Source organism: Triticum aestivum, chromosome 1B (genome assembly GCF_018294505.1).
Source record: "Triticum aestivum cultivar Chinese Spring chromosome 1B, IWGSC CS RefSeq v2.1, whole genome shotgun sequence".
In the NCBI taxonomy this organism is placed as follows: domain Eukaryota; kingdom Viridiplantae; phylum Streptophyta; class Magnoliopsida; order Poales; family Poaceae; genus Triticum; species Triticum aestivum.
In genome coordinates, this window is record NC_057795.1 from 93,712,382 (window position 1) to 93,722,232 (window position 9,851).

The following is a 9,851-nucleotide window of genomic DNA, read 5'->3' on the forward strand; positions in this document are numbered from 1 at the left end:
ATCTTTCATATCTTTTGAACTAAAAGTCTAAATTACGTTTCATTTGCATATGTGTGTTTCTGTCGATGAGGGCTTTCACATGATATTCATTTTGAATATGTTTTGACAAGTTTTTAAAATTCATTAACTTTCAACTTCTGCAACTTGGTACGAACAACCAACAAAATCGTAAGTTTCAGAACCTGCGACCGACAAAAATGTAGGTTCCAGAACTTGCGACCGACAAAACGTAAGTTTTAAAACTTGTTGTGCTCTTGTGCAGGATCCAACGACTCTCCGGATCGTGAGGCCATCGGGCGACCAACACTGCTGGGCAGGTGCGTGACCCCACGAGTTTCTAGAGGGTTGAACATTATATTTCAACACTCTTCTTCATTTCTAGGTTTTCTTAGTCCTAAGGTGTGGCAATGATGTAGGTCACAACATTTTTTTAATACTACATCGGTAGGTTCTTGAACTCGAGACTTCTTGACGATGATATCATATTGAATTCATGCTCCGGCTCATGGACGGAGCCACAAGGGGACATGCGATGAAGACCCATTAATTTTGATAAAGAAGCATAAACTAGGTAGATAAAATATGCATTTATCGAAAAAATAGGTAGAAAATAGTAAATCTTGAACTATGTACACCCATACTGGTAAACCTGGCTCCGCCACTGCTCCGGCCAATTCATCCAAAAGTCCAAACTGTAGGAGAAGGGTGGATAGTATACTTCAACGTTCAGACCTCATATACATGCAGAAAAAAATCAAACTTAAATATATGTCTTGAGCTGCATCCACAACGATGTGAGTGGCATCACTGATAACTCGTCTCACCGTGTAGGATAACTAAGAGGAGAGGAGAGTGGACGGAAGTGACTACTTTAGAAGAACTACATTCCAAGAGCAGCAAAAATTCTAGATTAATCAAGTCCCTCATTGACCTTTTCTGCTCTTATATATGTTAAGTTTTCCGTGACTCTAAATACAAAAGCACTATGGAGGGACTGAGAAATCAGTTGGCACAATCTTCTATAGTTTTCCTACTTGCTCCATTGACAAAGATGGGTAGTATTTGTCCAACACTTCACATGCATGAACGGTCTCCATCTCCATGGTCGGATAGTTGAGCATGGGGAGCATGGCACGATTGGAGAAGCTGCCCTTGGGAGCGCAACACGGCGAGGGATTCGTTTCACCAACTATATGGCTGGATGCGCCCATCCCATTTTTCCCTATATAGACAAAACGTATTGTTGAGACGTCTCAAACCAGATTTTTTGTCCAAAAGGACCCCCTGGCCAACAGAATTGCCAAAAAAGACCACATGTCAAAAACATTGACAAAAAGGACCCCCTCAGCGGTGGCGGCAGACGCGGCAGGCGACACGTGGCACCTGCCGCCACCGGATGAGGCGGCGGGCCCGGCCGCCACCGCCGGAGGCGGCCGCGCGGGAAATAACCGTGTCAGCACAGTGCGCCGAGCCCGGACGGAACGGCCAGGCCTGGTGGGCCACGCCGCCACCTAGTGAGGCGGCCTCTGTGGCCGCTGTCGGGCGCGGGCCGACCACTTGTGATGCTCGCGGGCCCCGCCTGTGGGCCAGGCCGCCACTACAGGAGGCGGCGAAACTGCTGCTGCACGCGCGACAACGGCGCAGACGGCGCTGATTCCCGTGCGGCGCTGATTCCGGTGGCGCAGATTTTCACGGGCGCTGCTTTTCCCAGCTCCTTGTTTTGCCTGCCACAAGTTTCGATGATTGGATTCCCGCCTAAACTTTGTAGTACTGATTGCTACGTAAACGACACTGATTAAAGCTGTGCGTGATTCTCGCTTCCGTCTATTTCTCCAGCCGAAGCGACAGCACTCAGGCGTTGTTGTTGCTGCGTATGATGAGACACCGCGATGCTGAAATCCGATGCCGTGGTAGGTGAGTTCTGATTTGTTCTGCCGACAATACAGTGGTCCTCTTCTTTTTAAACGCACATCCGCGACTCCGTGCGCATACACTCTCTCTCGCATATCTCTGGTTGCCTCCTCTACCTCTTAACTCTCTCTGAGCGCATACATAGACAGAAAGGAAAACTAGGTAGCCACTTTTACTCGTGATTTTGGTCGATTTGGAGTTTGATTTCGAAGATGATGAAGTTGAAGAAAAGTTAGATTAAGGTAAGATCTATCCATTTTTGTTGGTTTCGTTCACATGCATGATGTTTTTGTTCTGTTTTATTAGTTCCTAAGTGTGTATTCTCTGTTGTTTTAGGCATAATTTTAGCACTTGAAGGAGTCATTTGGAGTCATTTAGAGCTTGAGGAGTAGGATTTGCGTTGCGAAAGTGAAGTACGAAGTTGAAGATCAAGGTATGAGCTTTGCAATACATTTATTTATTTGTGCATGCAGGGTGGTAATTAGTTAGTCTTTTAGCTCGTCATTAGCTATGCAATGTTAGTGCGTAGAGGTTAGAAATAATTTCAGACGACAGATACAACATTTACAATATTTTTTATTGCATGTGGTATGTTATTTCATGTGGTATGTTATTTTATGCGGTATGTTTATTAATAAGTCTATAGTTATGTCGCAATAATCTAAATTTTATATGTTAAGATTAGGTGCTAATGTACTTAATGATGTATGTAATTAGGTAAAATAATTCATCTTAGTAACAAACAAGGAGGAGAAGACATGATTGAAGAAATTGTGTTTCCATTTTGTTAGCAGGAAGAAAAATTCGTGTGTAATATTGATGTTAATGTGATAACAGGTTGACTCCGTTCATATAGTACTGGCGACGGATATTTATTGGAACTATTTTGACGCTTAATTGCATTTGCAAGCACATCCATATTGGAGCTAAGGTAAAAAAATGACACTGTAATTTTGTTAATATTTTTTGTATTAATGTACTATTGTGAATAATGTGCATGTTGCTGTAAATATTATTATTTGTAGATAAATGATTGTTATCGTATGATGTGAAAAAATTATATAAAGCCGAAAGAAACTAAATGTTTTACTCATATGATATTAAAATGTTATTATCGTACTATTATGTTTACTGGTTGTTTGGATAGCGAGTAATTACCATGAGTTTTGTCATAACATGTTGTAAGAAAAATAGTTTGACATAACCTGTTGTAAGAAAAATGACACTCATATGATATTTAAATGTTATTATCGTAATATTATGTTTAGTGGTTGTTTGAATAGCGAGTACTTACCCTCAGTTTTGTCATAACCTGTTGTAAGGAAATTATGTAGAAAACCATATTTTACTAATAGTCGTTTTTCCAGAAGTTAAGTTTTTGCATGTTACGAGAACTATTTTAGGATATTTTTGGGGTAGTTAGAGAAAAGCAAACAGATTTTTAGTTTGTTACGCTCATAGACAAGTTTGAGAAAAATAGATCTGTAAATACCCGTTAACCAAACAACCCCTTAAAGTCTAAGCAACTGATTCTAAAAACAAACCGAATATTTATAACGAAAATACGATTATTATTTTAGTCATAAGATATGTAAATGTTGTCATCGTTACTAAATGTTCAGTTACTAATTATTTGAAATGTAACATGTATGTTGGTTAGGTATTATGGAAAATTTAGTAGTGTACTATGGGAACGTCTTACGCGACGGTCCATGCGGGGTGGATGTGTCCTTCTGCGAGTCGACTACAGTAGTGGTGAGAGACATGGTTAACGTGGGTTACGCAGCGGTTAGAAGGTGCATCCGAGCGGTGTTTGGCCCAGTGATGCAGGAAAAAAAATGACAATGGAGGCCTTCGTCGTTGACGGAGGAAATGATGGGACAGTTGCCCGTTGGGGTTTGCGGCCTGTCACAGGTGATCGGTCGTGGGGGTCGTACATGAGGTTTGCAAGCAATCCCAATAACTCAATGTATGGTCAGCCGATGGTGTATGTGGAGTTCATTTCAGTCACTGATGTTGCCGGATGCAGTAGCAGGGGTGGTGAGGTCGAGTTGGCCATCACATCAGCCCCTAGCATCGGACCATCGGAACCGACGGGCGGCCAGCCTGTGTATGACACAGGATATTGGTCGGCGGCCGTTGACATGAGCGAACACGTGGAGGGATTGCCGGAGGCGCTAGATGATGATGATCATTCTTCTGCGTCTTCGGAGTCAAGCGGAGAAGAAGATGTTCCTCCTCAGAGGGCGGTCGCGGCGGCACTGCAACCTGGGTTTTTACAGGATATGAGCATCACCAACGAATTTCACTCTGCTTCTGGCCTAGGAGCGGGAAGCCTGGAGGTTGGGCAAGTTTTCCCAGATAAGAAGTCTGCTTACCAGGCAATGGGTAGCTATGCAATCGGCATCCACCGCCAGCATAGAGTGAAGCAGTCTGATAAAAAAGAGTTGAAGGTCATATGCATCCACACCGCGAAAGGTTGCCGCGGAAGAGTTCTCGCTAGACTGAAGCCTGGGGTATGTCAGTCATGGCATATCACAAAAATAGTGGAGCATACCTGTGAGCAAACTGGGACTCTTTCAGATCACTGCAATGTGACAGCAAAATTTGTGGCACAGACGATGGAAACAATTGTGCAGGAAAGTCTCAACATTAGTGTTAGAGCTCTGCAAAAAGATGCAGAGGATCTAATTGGATTCCCTGTTAGCTACAGCAAGGCTAGGCGTGCGAAGGAAAATATATTCAAGAACTTGTATGGTACCTATGAGGAGGCATATTCTTATGCCCCTAGAATGCTTCATCAAATAGCAAGTGCTAATAGGGGGACTCAAGTTTGGCGGAGAGAACGTCCAAACCCAATGAATCCGGGTGAGCTAATCCTGGACCGCTTATTCTGGGCATTCGCCCAGACTATACAAGCCTTCAGGCACTGTCGCCCGGTATTATCTGTTGATGGTACCTTTCTCACTGGAAAGTACAAGGGCACACTATTGGTGGCGATTGCAGCGGATGCAAATAATCAGCTTCTTCCTATTGCATATGCATTGGTCGAGAGCGAGAACAAAGATAGCTGGTTGTGGTTCCTGAGCTGCGTGAAGATTGGTGTCGTGAAAGAGCGTAAAGGTGTTTGCATCATTTCTGATCGCAACACTGGATTATTAAGCGCTCTTGAAATAATTAAGGCGTCGGAAGAAGAGTGGGGCTGGCCCGATCTAGAGGGAAGGTGGTGCATGAGGCATTTGGCAGCAAACTTTTACTCCAAATTCAAAAACAAGGATTGGTTCAAGTTATTCAAGAGGATGTGCATGCAAAAAACTCCAGCCAAAATGAATGCGATATGGGCAGGTATCAATGGTGAGATCGACCGCGCGGCCTTGCCGCAGAGAGAAGACCGGAGGGGTCGTAGGACGACCATAAATTTGAGCCAGTGGATCACCGAGAATTGCCCTCATTTGGAGAAGTGGGCGCAGGCTCACGACACCGGGGCTCGGTATGGAATAATGACCAGCAACATGTCAGAGGTGTACAATGGTGTTCTTAAAGGGGTGCGAGCACTGCCTATCACAGCCCTAATTGAAGAAACTTGGAACCGGACCCTGTCATACTTTGCAGACAGGGTCACCGTCGCCAAAGCACAAGTTGAATTGAACAAGCCATGGTCCGAGAAGATGCAAAGACATTTGGACGAGAAAGCAAAGAAGTCCCAAAGTCATGGCTGCAGGAAAATGGACGCACTTAGGAATAAGTGGGAGGTCAATGTGCGAGCCAAGTACGTTAAGGGTCACCACAGAGGATCAAAAAAGCAAGCTGTCACCCTTGGCTCAACCTCCTGTGAGTGCACTTGTAACAAGCCCAAGCTTGAGGGCTACCCTTGCAGTCATGTGCTCCGGGCGGCTGCTGTTCAAAAAATCAGCGTCGAGCCATACATATCGCCGTACTTCAACATGTACAATCTGTACAACACTTGGAACGGTGAGTTCTGGGCTTGGGGCATTGATATAAACTACAAAATGTTGTGGCCAGATGGGCCGAAATGGGTTCCAAACACCGACTTGATGAGAACCGCAAAGGGACGACGTCAGTCTAGGCGTCATCGCAATGACATGGACCATAGCCAGATGGGAGAACCAAGGCGATGCCGCGTTTGCAGGTGTCCTGGACATTTACGCAAAGACTGCCCGTATCGAGCCAACAACAACACATGATGTTGATATATATGTACTCGCCATGTCTATTTATATTTCTACTCGTTATGTGTACTTATATTGAATTTAAATTGATTCTCTTTGTATTATTGTACTCCTGATGTTAACTTCAGATAATTAATGTAAATCGTATCTCTTTGTATTTTTTACGTTAATTTTGATTTGCATTTGTATTTCTGTCTTCCTCGTAATTCTCTTTATATTTGTATGTTTGTGTGCAGGTTATGGGTGAAGTGCCAGTGCTTTTGCAGGGGCCCCATGACGCCGGGCACCGTTGCCACCTATTTTTGAAACCAAATACTAAGCATGATTATCGGCCTTTCAGACTTCGAACCATAAAGAAAACATGGCCAATACACAATCATTTCCTTGCTCACCTTGACGCTTATGGACTACAAGGTTTTGCTAGGCTCACATCATGCGACGACCAAGTACGTTCGGACCCATCCCTTTTGACATCCCTCGTTGACCGGTGGAGACCTGAAACCCACACCTTTCACTTTCGTTTTGGGGAGCTTGCACCTACACTGAAAGATGTTTCTATGATCACTGCTCTACCAATTAGAGGTGAGCCGGTAGTCTCTCCACGAGTGTCTCCATCTTGGGCATTAGATATAGCAGCCCGTCTTGGGATGGAAATGCCAGAATCACAACGTTCTGGTAACCCTCGGGGCATCCCACTCGTCTGGCTTCGTGATAACTTTCTTCATTTATCTAGCTTCGCCAATGAGGAGACGAGAAAAAGACATCTGTTTGCATATTTGTTGTGGCTCCTCGGGAATCTATTTTCAAATTCACATGGGGACGTTGTTGTCCCTGGTCTCATCTACATTGCAGAGAATATGGTAGATGAACCTTTACCCGAGCAGCCAAAATACAGCTTCGGTTCTGCCATGCTATCTCATACATACAGAGGCTTGTGTGATGCCACGCAAAAAACCTCTTTCGCACAAAAAGCTCCATTACTTTGTGTCGCCTATGAGTTTCTACAGTTGTGGTCCTGGGAATACCTCCCTGTAGGACGACCTCGTATAGTACAACCCATATACCCATATGACTTTGGCGAGGGTGCTAGCGCAACTATGGCCACCAGGTGGACAAAGGCACGGAAACGTTGGTCTCCAGATATTGCGAAAAATTGTTACCCTATGTACCACCAGCAGTTTGAGATACTTGATGAGGCAGAAGTCACATGGAACCCGTGGACTCAGGACCAGCTAAAAATGGTCTTTGATGCTCGACACTTCACACCAGGCATGTTGACCGATAGTGCATTCTGGCTGACTCGCTGCAACTTATTGTTCCTGTGGTGTGTTGAACCTTACAACCCAGAGCGTGTAATGAGACAGTTCGGTCTCTATCAAGAAATTCCACCACCTTTTCCCAGACGTATCGACGAGGAAACACATAAGTAAGATGTGACATCCCTAAATAGTTAGTGTCATTTTTAATTTACTAAACTCACACTTTGTTACATAATTTGCAGGCTAACCAATATGGGCAGGGGTTGGAGTTTATACGATTGGAGGGAAGAGAACAGTGAATGGGTACACAAGTGGACAAATGAAGCGCTAGCAGATATAGTGTGTCAACTTAGGTATATTTTATGTACATTATTTTTTTACGATGATCATACGATGCGTGAAGATGCTTTGCTTTCATCACAACGGTTTATGTAATTATTTAATTTTGCAGGCCGTACGATGGAAGTACAGATCAAGCGTACAAGCAGTGGTACTGCATGAACACACGTGCTAGCCTGGCCAGTCAGCCAGCTACTATACCAACACATCTCACACAAGAGGAGCAGGCGCGGAGACATGTTGAGCTGCATGCAGCTTACTATCGTGACCACCTGGTAATCACTTGTAACTTTTTTAGGTCCATCATTTCATAATCATTTGAACTAAATAACATTCAAATATTGTTCAGCTTGAAAATGTCAACGAAGTAGGGTAGATGGCTACGGATAGCATGCCGGCCCAGGGCCCATATCGCAAGACATTCCAGAAACTTTTGCAACAATTCGTGGCAAAGAAGTTCAGATGCGGTAGAGGCGACGACGTTGCCACTGGAGCATACATGCCGGTAGCGAGGTCAGCCAGACCGAGTGCGGCACCGTCGTCCAGACCGAGCGAGGCGCGTACGAGCCATGAGCAATGGGGGGAGGGTCCGAGTACTAGAACGACATTGCCACGACATGACTCATCTCTACCACTGCATCGCTCTTCTTTGATGCAGCTTCGTCAGGGGCAGACATCTCAGGACCATGGCACGGGCTTGGATTCGATGCCCGAGCAGTTTCTTTCCCCTAACCCATATGCGTACACAGGATATGATGCATACACCCAAGGTGAGGGATCTCAGCCGTTTCTCTCCACGCGAGGGATCCCCATGCCCGAGGAGACTCGTGTACCAGATTTAAACCAGCACCAAGTACAATGGCCAGACAGTATAGGAGAGGGATATGCTCATGTAGTCATGTTTACATTTCAATGCATTTACAATGATATCATATATTATCCTCTAACAGTTTGTTTAAAATGTTTCTATGTGCAGGACACACCTGATGTTAATTGGGGCGATGAGAACACCCAATGCGGCGTCAACACAGGCCTCCGGGGAGCATCACATGATCATGGCGTCAACACAGGCCTCCGGGGAGCATCACATGATCTTGGCGACACGGTTACATCATTAGTTACAGAGTTCTTCGGAGGGGATGTTATTGGCCCATCTTTTATCCCCCCGGAGTCACAACCATACGCCTACAATTACGCTTCAGGTTCGCAACAAGGATTCGCGACTCCACCACCTACGCAGGACTCGCAGACACATGAAGCCGAATTGGAGTACGGCCGCGGTCTTCGTGTGACCCGGCCACCTAATCGCTTGTGACCTTCCGGTCGTAAGGAAAGGCCAGGTGGTCATCGTAAAGTAGGGTGATTCATCTATGCACGTGCGCGACCCATTGTATCTATATATGTGTGTATCAGACTTTTCGATTTGAACATCTATGTTTGCTGAAATAAAAATGCACCAGTCAGGAACAATTTTTCCCGCCTATATGTCCCGCCATACTATCCCGCTCCACTGCACTCGTTCTTTCCCGCCATTTTCTCCTCTCTACCTATAAAACCCCCTTCAGACGGAGGTGGATAAGCATTCGAGTGTAGTGTAGTCGAGATGTCCCATTATCCTTTCGATCATAGTTTTCACCCTGGGATGAGCAGGACTCTTCTGAGGCTAGCTACCGATTTCAGGATGGACAATAGGATAGTTCCATGGGACGAACTCACCGGTAGTGACACCATAATGAATGAGTTGGCTCACCAACTATGTAGGTCTGGGTGGCCTGAAAGGACCTATGAGGAGGTACGTAAAGAACTTTTTAGGTTGCGTGCAAGGTGGAAGAATGTAGTGGAGCCGAAGAGTGAAACTTTCAGAAGGACTGCAGAAAATCATCCATTTTTATGGACTGAGGAGAGCGAGGATGAAGATGATATCTTCATGCCGCCGCTTCCGGGTGCTGCATCATCAAAGGGCAAGAGTTCTGCATCGTCTAAGGGCAAGAGTACTGCATCCTCGAAGAGCAAGAGTTCTGCATCGTCCAAGGGTAAGAGTTCTACATCCTCGAAGGGCAAGAGTTCTGCATCGATGGAGGATGACGATGATGCCTTCATGTAGTTTTATTCCAGTTCTACCGTTTAATTCGGATGTACTTGCATTATTAGT

At 45.1% G+C, this 9,851-nt stretch overlaps 1 protein-coding gene across 1 annotated transcript; it reads left to right on the forward strand.

The window, feature by feature from the left end:
- The first annotated feature begins 2,012 nt into the window (after positions 1–2,012).
- Positions 2,013–9,170, forward strand: LOC123109714 (protein MAIN-LIKE 1-like). Its single transcript, XM_044530410.1, has 7 exons — positions 2,013–2,153; positions 2,248–2,344; positions 2,749–2,842; positions 6,338–7,527; positions 7,603–7,713; positions 7,812–7,974; positions 8,676–9,170. Exons 4-7 carry the CDS (start codon positions 6,341–6,343, stop codon positions 9,012–9,014), a joined length of 1,800 nt encoding a protein of 599 aa, XP_044386345.1. The 5' UTR covers positions 2,013–2,153; positions 2,248–2,344; positions 2,749–2,842; positions 6,338–6,340; the 3' UTR covers positions 9,015–9,170.
- Positions 9,171–9,851: the final 681 nt, after the last annotated feature.

What these genes read in the sequence shown, in the direction of transcription:
- LOC123109714 (XM_044530410.1), top strand. Translation starts at nt 6,341, where the DNA reads ATGGGTGAAGTGCCAGTGCTTTTGCAGGGGCCCCATGACGCCGGGCAC. An exon ending in GATATAGTGTGTCAACTTAG is followed by an intron (nt 7,714 to 7,811) that starts GTATATTTTATG and finishes TTAATTTTGCAG; the next exon opens with GCCGTACGATGGAAGTACAG. An exon ending in CTTACTATCGTGACCACCTG is followed by an intron (nt 7,975 to 8,675) that starts GTAATCACTTGT and finishes TTCTATGTGCAG; the next exon opens with GACACACCTGATGTTAATTG.